This window comes from Ictalurus furcatus, chromosome 2, assembly GCF_023375685.1.
Source record: "Ictalurus furcatus strain D&B chromosome 2, Billie_1.0, whole genome shotgun sequence".
In the NCBI taxonomy this organism is placed as follows: domain Eukaryota; kingdom Metazoa; phylum Chordata; class Actinopteri; order Siluriformes; family Ictaluridae; genus Ictalurus; species Ictalurus furcatus.
Genome location: NC_071256.1, coordinates 26,358,346 through 26,379,783, shown reverse-complemented (window position 1 = coordinate 26,379,783; position 21,438 = coordinate 26,358,346). Strand labels below are relative to the sequence as shown.

The window sequence follows — 21,438 nt, the reverse complement described above, 5'->3', positions numbered from 1 at the left end:
TATGATTGGTCCGTATTTCATCTCACGCGCTCTCCGTAATGCTTCTCAATGTGATAACCAATCCGAGCGCAGGAGACGGGATTTGTCAGAATACGGGTTGGAAAACGAAGGCAAGCGAACATTAGAAAGCTATAAGCGCTTCCGGCTTGGAGGCTTTGTGAGCGCGGCGTGTTTAGACTGCAGCGCTGCGCGGCTTCATTCTCATTCACACTGTTGCATGCGTTCTTCTAGGCTCAACAGGCCTCCGCATACAGTGTCTGTAAGTACATTTAAATAAACCTCTGTGTATAGAATCGACGCGTTTGATTCAGCAGCAGATAAAGGAGTAACGAAGCAGCGAACAGCGGCGTCGTGTGAAGTCGAACTTCAGCTTTGTAACCGAAGACGGTTAGCGGCGAAGCTAACAGGATTTACCCCGTCTCGCCTGGGCTTCATTCTGCAACAGCGCGGTGTGTGTTTGAGGAAATAAATAATTATTCGAGGCGTTCAGCTGGCTGAATTAAACCTGTCGGTAAATTTGGAAGGAGTTGAGTTCCTCCTCCAGCAGCCCGCTTTAAGTAAGTTGGCCTAGTGCTCCTGGCGAGGCGCGAGCTCCCTCCACATGGTCTCCTCTGGACTGCGAGGCCGCTCTGCTGGAGCTAACATGCTAACTAGCGCTGCTACACCAAGCTAGCGGCTACACTTACAGACAGTGGTTAATATCGTGTAATAACGAGCTGAATTGACAGAAACGTGCCGCTCTATTCAGCCAGCCGGCTAACTAACAAGAAACTCTTCTGACCTCAGCTCTGCTAGCTAGTTAAAAGCAGTAGCTAGTTAGCCTAGCTAGCTCTCCTCCTAAGAGTTCAGTGTTCAGGACTTAAAAGCAGCCTGATATGTCAGCTTTTCAGATCACTTCAGTAAGCTAGTGGTCAGTAATTAGCCGCTAGCTGTGTGCTTCTGAGATCATAGCAGTCCTCTAACACTAGGCTTGGTGTTGAGGAAGGAAATGAAATGAGGCTAAAGCTAACAGTTGGTATCCGTTAAACAGGCGGAATCACGCTGTTGTTATTCGGGGATTAAAGTCAGTCTGGCACACTGAGTTTATCCCAAAATCCTCCAGCGGTGAATAAATCAGGAGCAGCCGCATGTGCACTGACCACATCCATCCTTAAAGAGCTGTGTGTGTTTATATTCAGCCTCGTTTACTGCACGTCTCGAGGCCTTTATCGTAATTAACATCGACCACGTTAGTAAATTATTAATGTACGCTGAAATCACGGTTCACCCGCTCAGGTTTGCTGTGAGATCGCCGTTAAACTGTCGTCGTTATAATTTTTAAGTCGTGTGGATTTGATCTGTTCCTTTAGGTCACAGTTGCTGATGGTTTTTGCAGGGTTCAGTGTTTTTCTGCTCTAACAGACACTTCAGCCTGGAGTATGGACTGGCCATTACTGAGTAGCTGAATCACCAAGCAGTGGCTCAGGTTAAGGGTATAGGTCTGTGTTCAGAAGGTTTTTAATTCAGATCTTGGATCAGTGAGGCAGACTTTTAATCCTCACCCCACTGGCGTCACTTTGAATAAACCAAATGAGAGGAAAATGTAATGTAAAATGAACTGGGTGTGTTGGGATGAGGGAATGGCCTCAGATGTATAGGACAGGCTTCAGATAACTCCAGAGTTGGGAAACTGTTTAACCCTCCTGTTATTTTATGGGTCAGTTCGACCCATTTCCACATTTGAGATGTCTGAAATACTGCTTAAGGGTCGGGGGTAGTGCTGGTTTAATGGTTAAGGCTCTGGGTTACTGATCAGAAGGTCGTGGGTTCAAGCCACAGCACTGCCAATCTGCCAATGTTGGGCCCTTGAACAAGGCCCTTAACCCTCTCTGCTGCAGGGGTGTTGTATCGGGGTGGCTCCACTAATCGTAGGGTTGGTGGTTCGATTCGGCCCGAAGTGTCCTTGGGCAAGACACTGGCCCCCAAGTTGCTCCCGATGGCAAGTTAGCGCCCTGCATGGCAGCTCTGCTACCACTGGGGGGGGGGGGGGGGGTGTAAGAATGAGTGACTGAGACACAGTGTAAAGCGCTATATAAGTGCAGATCACCCTCATGGCTGACCCAGCGTTCTGACCCCAACCTCCTTACATGCTGGGGTATGCGAAGAAAAGAATTTCACTGTGCATATGTATATGTGATGTGACTGTCCTCATTTAGGGTCATGAACTTGTATGCAAATGTTTCTTCTTACGGCTTGTCTCGGACAAGCCATAATAAAGGTTTACTGTTTTTAAGTTGTTCTTTGCTCTTTTTGTGTGTATTTAAACTGAGTCATTTTGACCCATAGCATAATGGATGTAACATTTTATTTATTTTTTTTCTGCAACATAATAGGAGGGTTAAAGGTCTGTCTGTCTGGTGCTGTGTGTTTGTGTAGGATGGAGTGGCAGCCAGATGAACAAGGACTCCAGCAGGTCCTTCAGCTCCTGAAAGATTCCCAGTCCCCGAACACAGCCACACAGAGAGCTGTGCAGCAAGTATCCTACTCACTGAAAAGCCTTTTCTTGTCTGGAGCTTGAAGTTGTTAAATGCTCAAGTGGCTCTGTCTCACACACAGCGTAAATAAGGTCCAGCGTTGGTTAATATGCAGCCCAGGACAAGCAGTCTGGGCTGTTAACGTGCAGGTGTTTCCTGATTTGACAATTAGGTTCAAGATCTAGAGAAAAAGAGCAAATTCTACTACCAACTGACTTCTACAAAAACAAAAGGTTCATTCTGGGTTTGACAAACATAATGCAGTTCACAGTGATGTACCTTGATGCTGTAATCTACACTTTCTGAATCCCACAGCTTGCAGCACTACACACATCAGCTGAGGTGCTTTTGCTCAGACAGAGCAGTTTTTACTAGGTTGATTAGTATTCCTGTTCATGATTTAAAAATATATATTATATAATTCTCCTGCTAGCACAACCCAGTCTCCTCACAGTTAAACATACTGAGAGAAAATAGACTCTAGCTAGACTTGATTTATTTTATTTTTGTGTGGGGAGAGAACACCACCAGTCGCAGCCAAAACACATGCCAACAAACTGCTGACTTTTTTCATAGAGGTCACAAACATGATCTTCTACATCGTATATCAGAGCCCTTGGTGGAAATGGCTTAATCATACTGTGTCTGGTAGCGTGCACAGTGTTCATATGGTCAGAAATCTTCGCCATTGCCCCTATATTATACACTGGCTCTTTCCACTGGGCATTACCAGGAAAGAGTTGCTGTTACACTTTTTCAGAAGAAAAAACCCCCCAAAGCAATAGATAAGACAATAAGGAAGTGGGATTGTTTTGACCAGGTTTGCACCTTGACTGAAATCCATTCTCTGTGGCAATATGCAAATCGACTCAAGACTTTACCACAAACTTCTGTGATGTTCCTTTTTCCTGGTTCATGACAGACATAAAAAATCTCGAATTTGCATCCTGCCAGCTTCGACAATCATAGACCGTTGTGGAATAATGTATTCAGAGGGGTTTTCAAATGTGGTTTAGGGACTCTCATGCTTTTTATACTAAAATGCTGAAGTGGTTTAAGGGATTGGATTTAAATTTGTTTATGTAAATTCATCTTGATCACCCTTACACCTATGGATTTTATCCAGATTTAGTCCTGATATTCAATTTGCATGTTACAACCAGGTGTAAATTTTGTGGTCTTGGTATGACACACTTTCTCCAAGTTATTTATTATTGTAATTATTTAGCATCATCTCCGTTCCTTATTAATGTGTTAAGCTTTTGTCCTTGTGCGGTCAGGGGAGTGAGTGTACATCCTGTTTCAAATATTTACTCTGTGAATTATGGCTTTTAACAATCGGTTACGGTGGTGCACTGGTGGATGAGTAGATGTACTGTGCTTGGCTCGTGATCGATTCTCTACACTGCCTTTCCTTAACCATGTCCTCAGAAACTAGAGCAGCTGAACCAGTTTCCCGACTTCAACAACTATCTCATCTTCGTCTTGACACGACTGAAATCTGAGGGTAAGTTATGATCTGATGTGATCTGATTCCTCCTTCTGTTTTCAGTCTCCTTTTTCACCACTTTTTTTCTTTCCTTTTTCTTTCCCCCTCTGTAACTCAAGCATTCTCCTGGTTACTCCTATTGTTTGTCACCCTGATGTGTTCCGGCTTCCTAGTTAGGTCCTCCTTATGGTTTACCAGTGCATTCTTTACCCCTCACAGATGAGCCGACACGTTCGCTCAGCGGTCTGATTCTGAAGAACAACGTAAAGGCTCACTACCAGAACTTCCCTCCAGCAGTGGCAGAATTCATCAAGCAGGAATGTCTGGGCAACATTGGGGACCCATCTCCTCTCATTCGTGCTACGATTGGTATGTCTTCTGTGCTAGAAAATGAAGCTCAGTGTTTTGTGTCATTGTTCAGTCTACTGGAGTCCCCACCTCAAAACCCTTGCTTCCTTTGTGTTACTAATGTGTTTTCTCCATATTTGAACCATCATATACTAAATAAGGCCTTGATATAGATTTGGTATTGAATTGCTTCCCTCTGCTAAAGGGATACATAATATGCTACTTAATAATTTATTTGGCCAAAAAAGGGTCATAAAAAGGACTCTTATTAACTCTTAGTAACCCATGCTCATAACATGGTGCCATGCTGAAAATGGTGTCTCCCACGCAGGTATCCTGATCACAACCATCGCCTCTAAAGGGGAGCTGCAGACGTGGCCCGAGCTGCTGCCTCAGCTCTGCAACCTGCTCAACTCAGAAGATTACAACACCTGCGAGGTCTGCGCTTATGTTTTCTTACTTCCAATCCATCATATCTTTCATTTCTCATTCAGATAATGCTTCATTTTGTGTAGAATTTGAGAGGTATAAAAGCTTTCTGTAATGCTCATCACATGCCCCTGACTGAGCTTTAGCCTGTGTCATGTGTTTAACCGTAATGGTATTTATAATACTTGAAATGGATGCATTCCATATTTGTAATGCCTGTATCTCAGGCTGCCAGCAGCTAATCAGAGCAAGCCCTGGGGCAGGAAACAATTGATTGGGGCATTACCATTCTTGGAAACGGAGAAAGGGTGGGATCTAAATCCCATCAGTTAAATAGAGCAAGTCTGTATGCACACCCCTTTGTATTAAAGCCATGGTAGCTTGTTTACTGGCATTAAGTAATGGGTTGCCATACATTACATAGTATGTTTTATGGTGGTGAATGTTCAGTAGATTATCTTTGTGCACAACTAATCATGTATAACAATCTTGATACCACTATTGACCACAGGTAGTGTAGTATTTTGGAGCATTTAGTGTTCGCACCCAGTGATGTTCCGTGTAATCCAACATACAAAAAAAAAAAAAAAAAAAAAATTGGTGGGCACTGAGTGTCTTCACTTTATCAAACGTTTTATTCTAAAAGGTTGCCTCTGTTTTATATTTTATCCTGTGTGTTCAGGGATCATTTGGTGCCCTACAGAAGATATGTGAAGACTCCTCCGAGCTGCTGGACAGTGATGCATTGAACCGGCCTCTAAACATCATGATCCCTAAATTCTTGCAGTTCTTCAAGCACTGTAGTCCCAAGATTAGGTAAATCACAGGAGATTAACCAGGTTGTTTCATCATATCCTGCTGGAGCTGTGGACTAACTATAGCACAGAGAAATATTTTGTAACAGATAACTTTGTTTATACAGATCTCATGCTATTGCTTGTGTGAACCAGTTCATCATTGGTCGAGCTCAAGCTCTGATGGACAATATTGACACCTTTATTGAGGTAACTCATGATGCGTATGTACTACTGTGGTTTGCGAATGGTTGTTTGACCCATTGCTGTTTTTCAAGTCTGACTTGTCTTTGTGTTGCGACAGAGTCTGTTTGCGCTGGCTGCAGACGAAGACTCCGAGGTGAGGAAGAACGTTTGCCGAGCACTGGTCATGCTGCTTGAGGTCCGAATCGACCGCCTTATCCCACACATGCACAGTATTGTTCAAGTAAGTCTCATCTACCCAATCAAATATACACACCCAGAAACCCTCACTGGAATGACCAATCAGCATCTTTTCTTGCATTTTTAGTACATGCTACAGCGCACACAGGACCCGGATGAGAATGTGGCTCTGGAGGCTTGTGAGTTTTGGCTCACTCTGGCTGAGCAGCCCATCTGTAAAGAAGTTCTGTCTGGACATCTGGTTCAGTGAGTCAACAGTGGGAAATATTATAGGCCCAAAATGTCTATATTTAGAAAGTAGCCAACCTGGCATTCAAGCCATATCCATATCTGATTGTCTAGTTTTTCTCTTGCGGCCATGCAGCCTCTTGTGGCGAAGTACTGTCGACATTTCTGCTAGAAAATTGTGTCCCGTCAGAGGTACCAACATCTACGGTTTGGCTGTAACATTTACACTTTTTGACCTCTTGCTACAGTTATAGTGGACACACCAGAAAGCTATGCTTTTCTGCTTGTTCAGCTAAACCAGCAGTCTGACCAAACAACATAAATAAAATTCACCCAGTAGAAAATCTTTGGCCAACCATTTAAGGAAAAAAAATAGAACTAGGTTTTTTGGGCAATTCTGTTTTTCTCTTTGCCTGCTAGGATGTTCTTGTTAGCAATGTTGGCACCTGTCGAGGAGGTTTCAGTAAGAAAATGAGTGAGGCAGATTATCCTCAATTTGCAAGTGGACATAGTATGATTGGCACCATAAGTTAGACTAATCGTAAAAAGATTGTAAAATTGCAGAACACTTATTTATTTAGAGGGCAAAAACTCCTTATAAGCACAAGGCTCATTTGGCAAAAACATGGCTTCCTGTGTTTTTTTAGTTTTTTTCTGTAAATCAGTACAGGAGGAAATTAAGTTTCTTTTCCAGTTTCTCTAATTTGAGACAGAACATACCAAACTAAGAACTAAAAGTTGTGTTGATGGACCATTAGGATAGTGTGTCTAAGAAATTTGCTTGCATTGAAAGTGGCTGAGAGTCATTCTGGGTGGAGACGGATGATGTGTAGATCACACGTTCATCCCGTCACCATGGAGATGATGACATCAGAGTCCTTGACTGTTCGTGATGCTGTACGTATTCATACTGTCTGATCCGCTGCAGCCCGGTGTCTCTCGGCCTTTGGCAACCTCCATGTGACACAAGTACTAGATCGCTTATTTTAACATTCCTTACAACATTTTCTTGTGGCTTTTACATTGAGATTTCATCATAGATCATAGTTATTAGGGTGTCTGTGGGTCCTTAAACAGTCTTAATGTCTTAAATTCCTTCATGTAAAAATAAGGCCTTAATAAGCATTAAAATGTCTTAAATTCATGTTTCAAAGGTCTTAAAAATGTAACCTGAACTGACACCGTAAAGAACCTGTGTGACTGTGTTACACTCGGTGTGTGTGTGGCTCATCAGTGTTTTGGAGCGGCTCGGGTCACAGTAACTGCCGCACATCACCAACTTCATCTCTGTCTGTGCTGAGTTTGAGTCGCTTATAACCTGATGACATGCGCCAGGTTCACTGGTTTTATGTTAGCGTAATCTGACGTTTTTGTGGGCAGAAGTTTACAGCATTTCACCTGATCGATAATGAGAAGTGAATTTAAAAAAAACTTGCCAACTCAACAGAGGTCATCCTGTGTATTTCCACCAAAATAACAGCCATAAGGTCTAATGTATAAAAGTGAATTAAGTCAGAAATATTACTATTTGTAGCCCAAATAAATGTTATTCAGTGCAATAGTAATATTACAAAACAGCAAAGGTTTTTAATAGACATATTTTCTTCTTTGCAAAAATGTATGTACATTTGTAACACTACTTGTTACATTAAACTGGCATTAAATACTAACAAAACTAGTAAACGCTGCTGCGAGGGGGTTACTAATAAAGCTGCTGAGGGACTGATTGTAAATTTTACATTTTTTTTCCTTCTGACTGCCTCTGAATCCATCTGCCTTTCTTGGAAAGTCATGGAAAGGAAATACAGGATTTCTGTTTCTTTCACTGTTGGAGCAAATGGTAACGCAAAAAGGATATTTACTCTGGTCTCCCATCTACGACTATAGAAGTTTATCCTGCTATAGTTTACGTAAACCCAGAAAGGGATGTATATGCATGAACACAATCCATTATAGCTGATGCATCGTGTAGCGTGATTGAAGTGATGTGCAGGTCTTGAATATGGTACTAAAAAGTATTTAATTTGAAGTGCTGATACCTGTAGATACCCTGGTTATTAATACAAAATAGGTGCATTGTCCTTGCCAAAAATCACTTAAATTTATCTTGCATAGCACATTTACAAAGCATCTTTACAGAAATACAAATATTGATTTTGTATGGGAACGAGCCAGCCATGGGCAACAGTGGCAGGGAAAACTCCCTGAGATGAGGAAGAAACCTTGAGAGGAACCAGACTCAGAAGGGAACCCCTGCTTGTTTGGGTGGCACCAGATTGTGTGATTGAGTCCTTACTCTTCCACACCGTGTATGTTTTAAAATGAAAACATACCGACCGCTTAAAAAATGATCTCTGGAACTGTTGATTGGTCATTTATTTGTAAACTTTGCTAGGCACTGTGGTAAAACTGGACATCAAATCAGGGGTTAGATGGAGTATGAATGAAGTTTTTGAACCCATGTGCAGCTGCTGGCTCAACACTTAAATCTGTCTCCTTTTAGACTGATTCCTATCCTGGTAAATGGAATGAAGTACTCTGAAATCGACATAATCTTGCTGAAGGTGAGCACACATTTGCTTTTATCTGCTGAAGGCTTTTGTCCAGTTTATGGCCTGTCAATGGGAATGACGATATCTTCAGTCTTGAGACTCTATGATGTTTCATGTATTCATACTGTCTGACCCAGAGGCCTCATGTCTGCAGTTCATTGTTTAATATCTGTATTTGTGGTAAAGGAACCGTTTCTGTGCTGCACCATTTTAAGCAGACCATTAAGTATTACAGCTAATGTGATCTTACTGTGTGGGTGGAAAGTGTGATTTCTCTTAACTCGTTTATCATGCATTGCAGGCAGCTTTGTTGGGAAATGGACATGCAGTTAAAATTAGAACTTGCTTTTTATTTACACATTTGAAATAAATCCTTTCAGTCCTGTTATAGATGTATTCCCATGCTGATGTTTGTGTCAGACTGATCAGAAAGTAGTAAGATAAGCAGTAGCTCGGTTATTTGAGGAAAGGTGATTGTTTTGTCCACTGCAAAGCATGCTAGTCATAATGTACTTTTTTTGTTGACCTTGTAGGGTGACGTGGAGGAGGATGAAGCTGTTCCGGACAGCGAGCAAGACATTAAGCCACGTTTCCACAAGTCTCGCACAGTCACGCTGCAGCACGAGGGAGGTGAGGGAGAGGAGGGGGAGGACATTGATGACGATGACGACGATGACGACGATACTCTGTCTGACTGGAATCTGCGTAAGTGCTTGCATATGTTCATACACTTCTCGGGTTACGTTTTGTTGCTTGTACTGCCTTGCATTTTTCCCTGAAAGATTAAAGTGCATCCATTTTCAATTAATAGATGGTTACACACTGGTGGTAAGTGTGTTGTGACAGAAAAGGCCATTATGACAAAACGTAGATGAGATGGTGAGGGTCTGGTTTGTTTCAGTGGAGGTGATGACAAGCTATAGAATGACTGTCTGTGATGTTCGAGTATTCATACTGTCTGATCCACTGAGGGCAATCCATGCGCTCTATACTTGTAATGGCTAAAGCTGAAATAACGTACAAGACACCATATACACGTAGATCACTCACCAGATTGATGCATAATATACTGTTTACAACGTTCTTTGTAGAGAGCTTTCGTTTGCACAAATTCAAAACTGTTGACATAAAATATAAAAACCGTTTGATAGAAGGACCTAGGAAAAGAGCATCTTCCTTCAATTTTTAGGTAAATGCTCAGCTGCAGCACTGGATGTGTTGGCGAACGTGTTCCGGGACGAACTGCTACCCCATCTGCTCCCTCTGCTGAAAGACTTGCTGTTTCACCCAGACTGGGTCGTCAAGGAGTCTGGCATCCTGGTCCTAGGGGCCATCGCTGAAGGTATTTGAATTCTGCTATTAATAGTCATTTAATGTGCAGAATTTTATTTTATTTTTTTTCTTCATTGTCATTTCCATTTTTATCTTCAAACTGTAGCACATGTATGTTTTATGACTGAAGTAGAGTTGCCCACACACTGTTCGATGTGTTGTGCCCTCCCCTGTGTAGGATGTGTCCAGGGAATGGTTCCCTACCTGCCAGAGTTGATTCCTCACCTAATTCAGTGTCTGTGTGACAAGAAAGCTTTGGTGCGCTCCATCGCCTGCTGGACGCTGAGCCGCTACGCTCACTGGGTAGTGAGCCAGCCGCCCGATGCCTATCTCAAACCATTAATGACGGAGCTGCTCAAACGCATTCTTGATGGCAATAAGAGGGTGCAGGAGGCTGCCTGCAGGTATGTGTGCGCAAAATGGCAACAATAACTAACTATGTAACTGACTTTCAGTCGAACAAGGTTTTAGTTAGGAGAAATTCAGATCAAGGACGTCTAGGCTTGATGTAACTTTTCCTACCATACACAGTGACCTTTGGTTCTGATTAAATTGATTTAATCTATAATTACCATAGAAACATTTTCTTTGTAAATGGTAAAAATACATGGTTTTGTTTAATACAATATACTAGGGCTGTGGCTAACGATTATTTTCATAATCAATTAATCAGATTTGGGGGGGCAGACTTTCAGAGCCTTTTCTATTTTTAGTTTATTTGGAATAAAGTCCACAAACTGAGCGTTAAAATAAAACACATATGAAACTTTACATTAACACAACTGTTTGTCCATTTATGTGTCTATGTGCATGTGCACACATGAGTGAGGCGAGCTGACTGATGAGATGATGGTGGAAGATTTGGTTTCAAAGTGAAATGTGAAAGTGCCTGTTTGGCAATATTTTGGAGTTAAACCCAATGTTAATAGGGAACCGGCACCATTCAAGCAATTGCTGCCCCTGAATTGCTACTAATTCGAAAGTGAAACCCACATGGGTATTCATAAGAGATTTAAATGTGCCCCCACCCCCTTTTGATTTTAATTAATTAATTGTTAGATTTCTATGTATCTCAGGAATCTCAGATTATGCCTTTCAGATCTTCCATCATGCCTTCCAGCATGTTCTACAATTACTTCTATTAACTTTTAGTTCTGTGCTTAAAGTGTGGTTCTCCTCAGAGCGTTTCAGATCGATCTGGGGAGCCTAAATGAACACACACTAACACACATGCATGCTCAAATAGACATCAGAGTTTATTCATGCAAACCAAGAGTATTTATACACATTGATAAGAAACAGTGCGTGGACGGTTTCTACTGGTGCAGGGGCCAGACAGATAGACTAAACACACAGCACGCTATGAAAATAAGTCTTTTCAAGAGACAGAAAATACATGTGCAAGCTATAAGAAAGGATGGCAGTTGATGAGCTTATTTAAAGAGGTAATTAAATGTATACATTCATCATAGGTATTTGATAGCACAGAGATGCACAATCAGAAACTATAATCCAGTATTCCCCGTATCCAAGGTATCTTAACAGTTCATAATATGAGTACATGATGTAAGAGAATTTCCCTTCATTAATGAATTTATTTATTATTATTATTATTATTTTAATTTTTTTTTTTTTTAAAGAGTTTTGAGTATGTGAGCCTGCTAAATTGTATGTTGTACTTTGAAAAAGACTTTTTAAATAAGTTGTGGATTCATAGTTGTTGACACAGAAATCACCTCAGTGCGTACCATAACAGCTACTTTATTATTGCCTGACCCAGCTGGTCACTTTCAAGAAATGTCCAGCGCTTTTTAAATTTGATTAGCTATTTGACCCTCGATTGACCCAACTGCAGGATGTGAACCAAATATGCTGTATGCTGTGCATTTCAGGTAGTTTTGTTCAAGTATGATATTCCGGTTTTGTGCACAGAACAAAAATAATTTGATGTTTTGAACTAGTTATTTATAACATAAATTCAATCTCTGTATTCAATGTGCGTGTTTGAAGTTGTTTGTGATTTCAGCATGCACTGTCCAGAGGTTTACTTCATCCTGTCCTCTTGTATCTGACTAATGAATGAAAGGGTTATACGAGTGTTTTCAGCCCCGTCTTCTATTACATATGCCCCTCAGCTATACTTTTTTTGATGTGTTAAATTCTGTTGTGAACTCAAACCAGTTTTGCTCTTGGTCAAGTTTAACAAATGAATGAAAATGGCTATTTATATATAAACTGATATTGGCATGACTCAACAGTGCCCCGCAATGGATTTATTAATTATAAATATTTTGGTGGGTTCAATTTACTAGACAATTATTGAGTTGTTATTCAGGTTGATTGATTTTATTTTTTTACAAAAAGCCAGAGACAAATCTATATCCCACAAACCCAGCTTTACTATCATGTCGTTCCTCCCCCCCACCCCCGCAGTGCGTTTGCGACTCTTGAGGAGGAGGCTTGCACAGAGCTTGTTCCTTATCTCGGCTTTATTCTGGACACACTGGTCTTTGCTTTTGGGAAATACCAGCACAAAAACCTGCTCATCTTGTATGATGCCATTGGGACACTAGCTGACTCTGTGGGCCATCATCTCAACCAGCCTGTGAGTTTTCAGCACTGACTCTGATTAAAAATACCCAAACAAGCTGTTGTTCTTGGGCTACATATTTGTATATCTGAATTCCTAATCATTTATGCTTCCCATTTGCTTAGTATTGCTATGTTTACTCCACGTTCTAACAGGAATATATCCAGAAGCTGATGCCCCCTCTCATCCAGAAATGGAATGAGCTGAAAGATGAAGATAAGGATCTGTTCCCTTTGTTAGAGGTGAGGATGTCATCATTATATGATGAATTAAATGCTGCATGAAACAGTGCCATGTATTGCCCAGTGGGAATATTTTTGTTGAGATTCTCTCTCTCTCATTCTCTAGTGTCTCTCATCAGTGGCCACGGCTCTGCAGAGTGGTTTCCTGCCCTACTGTGAACCAGTGTATCAGCGCTGTGTTACTTTGGTGCAGAAGACCCTCGCTCAGGCAATGGTGAAGGCATATACACTGCAAAAACTCACATGCATGCTGCCTAATTTATGTTTTTATATACAGTATCTCACAAAAGTGAGTACACCCCTCACATTTTTGTAAATATTTGATTATATCTTCATGTGACAACACTGAAGAGCTGACACTTTGCTACAATGTAAAGTAGTGAGTGTACAGCTTGTGTAACAGTGTAAATTTGCTGTCCCCTCAAAATAACTCAACACAGCCATTAATGTCTAAACCGCTGGCAACAAAAGTGAGTACACCCCTAAGTGAAAATGTCTAAATTGGGCCCCAAGTGTCAATATTTTGTGTGGCCACCATTATTTTCCAGCACTGCCTTAACCCTCTTGGGCATGGAGTTCACCAGAGCTTCACAGGTTGCCACTGGAGTCCTCTTCCACTCCTCCATGACGACATCACAGAGCTGGTGGATGTTGGAGACCTTGTGCTCCTCCACCTTCTGTTTGAGGATGCCCCACAGATGCTCAATAGGGTTTAGGTCTGGAGACATTCTTGGCCAGTCCATCACCTTCACCCTCAGCTTCTTTAGCAAGGCAGTGGTCGTCTTGGAGGTGTGTTTGGGGTCGTTATCATGCTGGAATACTGCCCTGTGGCCCAGTCTCCGAAGGGAGGGGATCATGTTCTGCTTCAGTATGTCACAGTACATGTTGGCATTCATGGTTCCCTCAATGAACTGTAGCTCCCCAGTGCCGGCAGCACTCATGCAGCCCCAGACCATGACACTCCCACCACCATGCTTGACTGTAGGCAAGAGACACTTGTCTTTGTACTCCTCACCTGGTTGCCGCCATACACGCTTGACACCATCTGAACCAAATAAGTTTATCTTGGTCTCATCAGACCACAGGACATGGTTCCAGTAATCCATGTCCTTAGTCTGCTTGTCTTCAGCAAACTGTTTGCGGGCTTTCTTGTGCATCATCTTTAGAAGAGGCTTCCTTCTGGGACGACAGCCATGCAGACCAATTTGATGCAGTATGCGGCATATGGTCTGAGCACTGACAGGCTGACCTCCCACCCCTTCAACCTCTGCAGCAATGCTGGCAGCACTCTCATCTATTTCCCAAAGACAACCTCTGGATATGACGCTGAGCCCCTGCACTCATCATCTTTGGTCGACCATGGCGAGGCCTGTTCTGAGTGGAACCTGTCCTATTAAACTGCTGTATGGTCTTGGCCACCGTGCTGCAGCTCAGTGTTAGGGTCTTGGCAATCTTCTTGTAGCCTAGGCCATCTTTATGTAGAGCAACAATTCTTTTTTTCAGATCCACAGAGAGTTCTTTGCCATGAGGTGCCATTTTGAACTTCCAGTGACCAGTATGAATGTGTGAGAGAGCGATGACACCCAATTTAGCACACCTGCTCCCCATTTACACCTGAGACCTTGTAACACTAACAAGTCACATGACACCGGGGAGGGAAAATGGCTAATTGGGCCCAATTTGGACATTTTCACTTAGGGGTGTACTCACTTTTGTTGCCAGCGGTTTAGACATTAATGGCTGTGTGTTGAGTTATTTTGAGGGGACAGCAAATTTACACTGTTACATAAGTTGTACACCCACTACTCACTTTTGTGAGATACTGTATATTGACCGGTCAGAAGATTATTCTGTCATTAATTCTGTGGTTACAAAGTTCCTAGTGTGTTCCATATTTTGTTTCCATTTAATTTCACTGCTACTATAGCAACTAGAAATACTGGTATACGGATAATGTTATTATTGCTGGTCATAGAAAAGGGGAACTATTAATGTGATAAATTGCACTGCAGCACACTTGTCAGATATCACGGGTACTGGTAAAACTGTAAGTTCAATTTATATATTACATTTCTCAAAACCAAGTTTGCTATACAGAAGAACCAAATAGCGTTGCAAAGGAAACAGGATAGTCATGTTTACAATGAACGGCTAGCAGAACATGGGGGATTCCTGGTTTACAAGGAGGGTGGGAAATTGACCAACTCCATTAAAAGTAATTGGATGGATGTTAAAATATTTCTGTATCACATGTTTAATGTACAGTGTTCAATCATTTTTTTTTTTTTAAAGGTAATATATAAATTACAAAGTAATGTTAAAAAAGAAGTACATCTCCTGGAAATGTTTGGCTTTTTTTTAACACAAACATTTAATTCTCTTTGAAACATTGCCTATTAATAAAGGCGATACACTCTATCAAATGACGCACAAAACTGACATTTCGTAAATGACATTTTTCACAATTTAAATTAACAAATTAGATCAGTCACTTAGAAAAAGGAAGTACACCCATACATTTCACAACTTCAAATACATAAAATTAGAATCAGGTGATTGGGTGCCAGTGATTAGAACCTGTTTAGGGAGCCTTATTTATACCCTTCTCATATCTAGTATCAGGTGTTCCCTTTGTTATTGAGGTGTGTGGAGTCATCGTGCCAAGATCTATAGAGTTCTGTAAGGACTTCAGAAAAAAGGTTGTGGTTACCTGAGTCTGGCAAGGGATTTAATAAGATCTCCAAATTATTTGAAATACATCATTCCACTGTAAGGAAAATAATCTACAAGTGGCGCAGATTTCAAACGACTGCCAATTGTCCCAGGACTGGCCGTCCCAGCAAATTCAGACCAAGAGCAGACCATCTGATGCAAAAAGACATCTCCAGGAACCTCACAATTGAATTACAGGATCTGCTAGTAAGTTTTGCAGCTGTTGGTGTCAAAGTGCATGCGTCTGCAATCAAAGAGATTGCACAAATTTAACCTGCATGGGAGGTGTGCCATTTGCAAGACTACAGTTTACCAATGAGCATATAGGAAAAGACCAGGCCTTTTGGAATAATGTGCTCTGGATAAATGAATCAAAGATGGAGTTGTTTGGCCACAGTAACAGCAGACATGTTTGGCACAGACCAAAGACAGCTTTTCAGGAGAAGCACCTCATACCAACTGTGAAGCACGGTGGTGGAAATGTTATGGTTTGGGGTTGCTTTGCTGCCTCAGGGACTGGACAGCTTGCATTCGTTGATTCAACTATGAATTCTGCATCATATCAAATAGTGCTTGAAGATAATGTGAGGCCATCTGTGCGAAAGTGGACCTTTCAACAGGACAGTGATCCTAAGCATACTAGCAAATCCACCAAGGAATGGATCATGAGGAAATGGATGGTTATAGAATGGCCTAGTCAAAGCCTGGATTTGAATCCCATTGAAATGTACAGGCAAGAAAATCCTCAGACAAATTGCAGTTGAAAGAACATTGCATGGAAGAGTGGTCAAAAATTCCAACAAGCCTGGTGGACAATTATGCAAAACGCCTACAAGAAGTTATTTCTACTAAAGGGGGCAATATTGGCTTCTGAGGCCAAGGGTGTACTTTTTCCACTGAAGAGTATCACCGCTATTAATATTTTTGTTGATTAAATGATTGACATATCTAGCTATCTTTCTATCGACTTTATTAATAGGCACTGATTCAAAGTTGATCAAATGTTAGCATGTCAAAATCCAGCAGCTTCTATAGGGTGTACATATTTTTCACATGACTGTATTTTCCTGTATATTACTTAATGTATCAAAATATCGAGCATTATGATGCCATTTTTGACAGTTGCTTACCACTGTTTGCTTTTGTGACCTTAACAAGTAAAACAGATGTGTGTTCTTGCTGCACTTCCTGATCTGTCCCTTGTCCTTATAGATGTATAACCAGCACCCAGAGCAGTACGAGGCTCCTGATAAGGACTTCATGATTGTGGCTCTGGATCTCCTGAGCGGCCTGGCCGAGGGCCTTGGAGGCCATGTTGAGAGACTGGTGGCTCGCAGCAACATCATGACCCTCCTCTTCCAGTGCATGCAGGTACACAAGTGGCAAAACCTTGTGCATGGAACACAAATATATATTGGAGTTTCCGTTAGCTGGTAAATACCAGCTAACGGAATTTTGAGCGATACAAATTCTAAATGTTAAAATTAATAGCTGACACAATGTCCAGTAAAAATATTAATATTAATAGGCATACGTTAGACAAAGTACATTTTCAATTGTACACTAAGATAAGGTCTGTGTCTGAGCAAAAAAAAAAATTTCCCCATAAGCTTCTCCTGTAATGTGCACTCTGATTTACTCGCTTCATTCAACCACACACACGCTGGTTGTCTTGTTCGTTACGGGAAGCACAAACGCACACAAGTAAACTTGGGCTAATCCAACACAGGTCAGAATCACCTGCTGATTCGGCCCGTGTCCTCTCCATCCACAGCTGATGCTCGGCCATGCCCTCGCTGCCACAATTGCATATACTATGCATAGTCCAAAACGTTACAGTGCAGAATAAACACAGGTTTTTTCCAGTTTGTCCTGTAAACTTTATCATTCCTGGACATGTTGGCCGGCACCAAATATTTTCGCGGAAACTGATGTACATGTTCCTTAGGCTAAAACCTTTTTCTGTGTAGGACACTATGCCGGAGGTGAGGCAGAGCTCATTTGCTCTCTTGGGAGACCTGACCAAGGCCTGCTTCCTTCATGTTAAACCCTGCATCTGTGAGTCCTGCTCTGGAAATTGCTGTCCTAACGTTAGAACTCACCCCTGTGCAGAGTGTAATAGGTGTTCAGTGAACATGATGTACTAATTGTCTCTGTGTGTGTGTGTGTGCTCGGCAGCTGAGTTCATGCCAATTCTGGGACTAAACCTGAACCCAGAGTTCATTTCAGTGTGTAATAATGCCACCTGGGCCATTGGGGAGATCTCCATACAGATGGGTGAGTTTGGTTGTCTGGTAAAAGAATACTCCCTCCATCCACCACATATCTGCAATATGTGTGGTTACCATGAAACAAAATGTAAATTTCCCTGAGACAAGAATGGAAATCCCATCTCCTGCTAAATTTATATAATAACAATTTAAGCCTAATTGTTAATTTAGTCTTGGGAGAAAACTGGTATGGGAGAAAGCTGTACTCTTTCCACACTGGAGTATCCTGGTAAAAATCTATTTTTTTGTATTCATTTATGACCAGGCAGAAGCTTTATGCTAGATGACTTTTGTTGGTTAAACCACCACAAATGTTTCCCTCTGAAAATTAGTAAGTCTCTGTAGTAAGCACCAAATCTTTTCACACGCCTTTGACTAAATCTCATGAAGTCTCACTTTTTTACAAAAGTAAGATTTTGGTTCTTTTCTCAGCAATTGCCAGTTCTTGTCTGTGGTAATCACACACATGTTCCATATGCAGTAGGTGGAGAATAAATTGAAAAAGCTGCCACTTCAATAGGAACACCAGTAGCCCTGCTTATTCATGTGATTCTCCAGTCAGCCAATCCTAATCGTATATTTTTCCTCCCCATTCTGATGTTTGATGTGACCATTACTTGAAGCTCCTGACCTGTATCTGTATGTTTTCATGCATTGCACTTCTGGCACATGATTGGTATGAAATGATTTTAATAGATGTGCATGTGTTCCTATTAATGTGGCCAGCGAGTGTATTTCTTTTTAAAGGCTTAAAATAAATTTGTGGTTAGTTTTTGAGAAAGATGCTAAGACAGCTTGGGTTTGTGTGTACTCTTAGTCCTGTGTATTCTTGTTTTAGTCCTACTGCTGGGCATCGTGTGTGTGTGTTTGTGTGCATTCGTTTTTGCATGCTAGGCTGCAGGCAGGATAGTGACAGTGTTTGGTGTCTCTACAGGCTCAGGTGACAGGAAGCAGGAAGGTGATTGTACAGGTGAGATAGGAAGGAAGCTGATCGTTTTATGTGAAAACGGACTGCTTTACTTTATCTGAAATGGTTTTCCACAGTGACTAGTGATACTCTACTGGTTGGATGTTCTCCTCTTGTCCCGGTTTATTGTTGCTCAGAGATGTATTCTCTTGCGGTCTCAGGTGCAGAGATGGAGCCATATGTGGGGCTGGTGCTTAACAACCTGGTGGAGATTATAAATAGACCCAATACCCCCAAGACTCTGCTGGAAAACACAGGTGTGACAGTTAGTGTGACTTCAGGTTTCCTTCTGCAACACACTGACCTTTTATATTGAACTGTGGAAAAAAAAAAGTGTTGTGAAATTTCATGTTACGCTTTTCTTTCTGTCCTGAAATAGCCATTACGATTGGTCGGCTGGGATACGTTTGTCCTCAGGAGGTGGCACCTATGCTGCCTCAGTTCATACGACCTTGGTGAGTTTGAGTCCCACTAAACAGACATTTGATTTGTTTTGATCCTGATTTAAAATGCAGTTTTTCACAGCTGAAGTTATTGAAGGTTTTGTGTTTTTCTCTAATTCAGGTGTCAGTCGCTCAGAAACATCAGGGATAATGAGGAGAAAGATTCTGCTTTCAGAGGCATCTGTTTAATGATTGGGGTAAATCCTGGAGGTGTGGTGCAGGTAATTGAGCAGTTCTTACTTTCCATTCATTTTAAGCAAAAAAAACATATACATGTCTTGTTCTTGCTTGTGTTTCTGCTCTCAGTTATACTGTATCTGTCTTCAATTCTTGGACCTCATAATATTTGACGTATTATTGTAATGTTTGCCTTGTCTGTGTGTCATAGACCATGCGAAACATTGCTCCACAATCGGCAATAACACTTCAGAAGCTTGCCTGTGCATCGTTGGTGGCAAATGAATAAAGTTTTCTTACTTATTCTGTTTGGTAACCCACTGTATGTGTTTGATACAGGACTTCATTTTCTTCTGCGATGCTGTGGCATCTTGGGTGAACCCAAAAGAAGACCTGAGAGACATGTTTTACAAGGTAACCATAAAAAAAAAATCATGGCCCGTTTTTTAAAAATCTTTCTCCGCTAAGGAAAGCGAAAGAGTCGCTGAATGTTAACATTAATGCGATCTGTTGCAGATCTTGCATGGCTTTAAGGACCAGGTTGGAGAGGAGAACTGGCAGCAGTTCTGTGAGCAGTTCCCCCCACAGCTGAAGGAGCGGCTGTCGGCCTGCTATGGCGTTTAGACGCCCCTCCTCACTGACACAGGACACGCCTGTTAGGTACAGAATTTCCATGTTCATATTTGCCTCAGGCTTTATTAAATGTCGGTGTATATAGCAGCATTCAGTAATGCATAATCCTTGTTCTAGGAAGAGATGCTGCATTTAGGTGTCTAGACATGATATTTTTGTGGCCCTGAAGCCATTTGCACAGAATTGTGTGTTGGGTTGAGTGAAGTCTGTTTTGTTCTGGACATTTGGAGCAAAGCGGGCATTCAAATGCATTCAAAGTGACTTGGTTATTTTCACTTTTGAGCAAGCAGTTTCGACTGGCAGGCTTCACCCCAATTGTTGATCAGTGACCTTAATTGAACATTAATGTAGCTGTTATTTCCTTTTTTATTTACAAAACATATCCTGGAGTAAGTGTCTGTGGTTGGAGTGAACACACTCATTATCATTGCTTCTATTTTATTATAGGCCTTTTGATTTAATGTTATTCTAGAGTGGTGTAGGTCCTAGATATAAATTGCATATGGGCTTTTTTTCTTTTTCTTCTCATGCCTTAGTGGATAGGAGAATATCTTGAGCCAGTAATTGCATAATTTTTATATTTCCATCCTTTCTCCAGGTTGAATCTCCGGGAGGGTCACTGGGGGAACTCATCCATGTGTGTGTATTGCCCTGCTACTGGAGGGGGGAGGCTGGCGCGACGATCATCCCTGCACCCTGTGTCTGTGTGAGGGAGGGTGGGAAGGGTGGGAGGGGGTTAGGGGAGCCAACCTCTGCATCAAACGCTGCGGTTTAGCGTCCCGTGCTCAGAGTAGGAATTTTAAATAAAAATGGAAGCAAAAGGGGATCTAGGCTGGGATAGAGGGAGGGAGGGAACTCGTAGGCAGGGCTTGCCACCTGATAACTCCACTGCTCTCTTCTGCTGCGGGAGAGCACTTTCGGGAGGGGGGAGGCTGGGTGGCACCAATGCACCCACCAATAGTACAGTCTAGTCTAAGCCCTGGCACCTCAGCTAGACGCCTATAGCACACAAGCGCATTCAGTAGACCGGCACACTCGTTAGACAAGCTTAAGGCGACCTGTTGCCCGGGTGGTATTTCTGTAATGCATACATAAGAAAACTACAATATCTTAAACGGTATTGGTTGACTACGTCAATACTAAAATGACTTTTAACCACAGGGATTGTTGGCTAGAGGTAAGGCACGAGATATTTATAACAATAGGGAGATAAGTACTAGCACCTTTTTAAAATATGTGATCATTACCAGTAAGTACAGTGCATATTGTCTCGCTTTCAGGCTGTTTTGCATATTTCCAGGCCGTTGTCGTTGTAACCACTTTGCAGCTGGCACT

At 41.8% G+C, this 21,438-nt stretch overlaps 1 protein-coding gene and 1 non-coding gene across 5 annotated transcripts; both read left to right on the top strand.

The window, feature by feature from the left end:
• Positions 1-100: 100 nt before the first annotated feature.
• tnpo2a (transportin 2a) lies at positions 101-20,822 on the top strand. 4 transcript variants are annotated; one of them, XM_053611445.1, is made up of 26 exons: positions 101-259; positions 2,416-2,515; positions 3,945-4,020; positions 4,222-4,371; positions 4,682-4,788; positions 5,462-5,595; positions 5,702-5,783; positions 5,878-6,000; positions 6,085-6,203; positions 8,689-8,749; positions 9,271-9,442; positions 9,927-10,079; positions 10,248-10,473; positions 12,503-12,674; positions 12,815-12,901; positions 13,008-13,115; positions 16,826-16,984; positions 17,584-17,671; positions 17,792-17,890; positions 18,818-18,853; positions 19,012-19,107; positions 19,230-19,305; positions 19,415-19,514; positions 19,810-19,884; positions 19,987-20,130; positions 20,702-20,822. In XM_053611445.1, the coding sequence occupies exons 2-25, from the start codon at positions 2,417-2,419 to the stop codon at positions 20,092-20,094; spliced, it is 2,706 nt and encodes a 901-aa protein (XP_053467420.1). In that variant the 5' UTR covers positions 101-259; position 2,416; the 3' UTR covers positions 20,095-20,130; positions 20,702-20,822. The 4 variants fall into 4 exon arrangements, with proteins under 4 accessions (XP_053467420.1, XP_053467435.1, XP_053467443.1 ...); XM_053611451.1 differs by lacking the exon at positions 101-259 and adding an exon at positions 301-449; XM_053611460.1 differs by lacking the exon at positions 18,818-18,853.
• On the top strand, positions 8,807-8,874 carry LOC128604589 (small nucleolar RNA SNORD41). Its single transcript, XR_008385208.1, has one exon. It is a non-coding gene; the product is annotated as a small nucleolar RNA SNORD41 (small nucleolar RNA).
• Positions 20,823-21,438: the final 616 nt, after the last annotated feature.

What these genes read in the sequence shown, in the direction of transcription:
- tnpo2a (XM_053611445.1), top strand. Translation starts at nt 2,417, where the DNA reads ATGGAGTGGCAGCCAGATGAACAAGGACTCCAGCAGGTCCTTCAGCTC. An exon ending in GACACGACTGAAATCTGAGG is followed by an intron (nt 4,021 to 4,221) that starts GTAAGTTATGAT and finishes TACCCCTCACAG; the next exon opens with ATGAGCCGACACGTTCGCTC. An exon ending in CTGTCTGGACATCTGGTTCA is followed by an intron (nt 6,204 to 8,688) that starts GTGAGTCAACAG and finishes GTCTCCTTTTAG; the next exon opens with ACTGATTCCTATCCTGGTAA.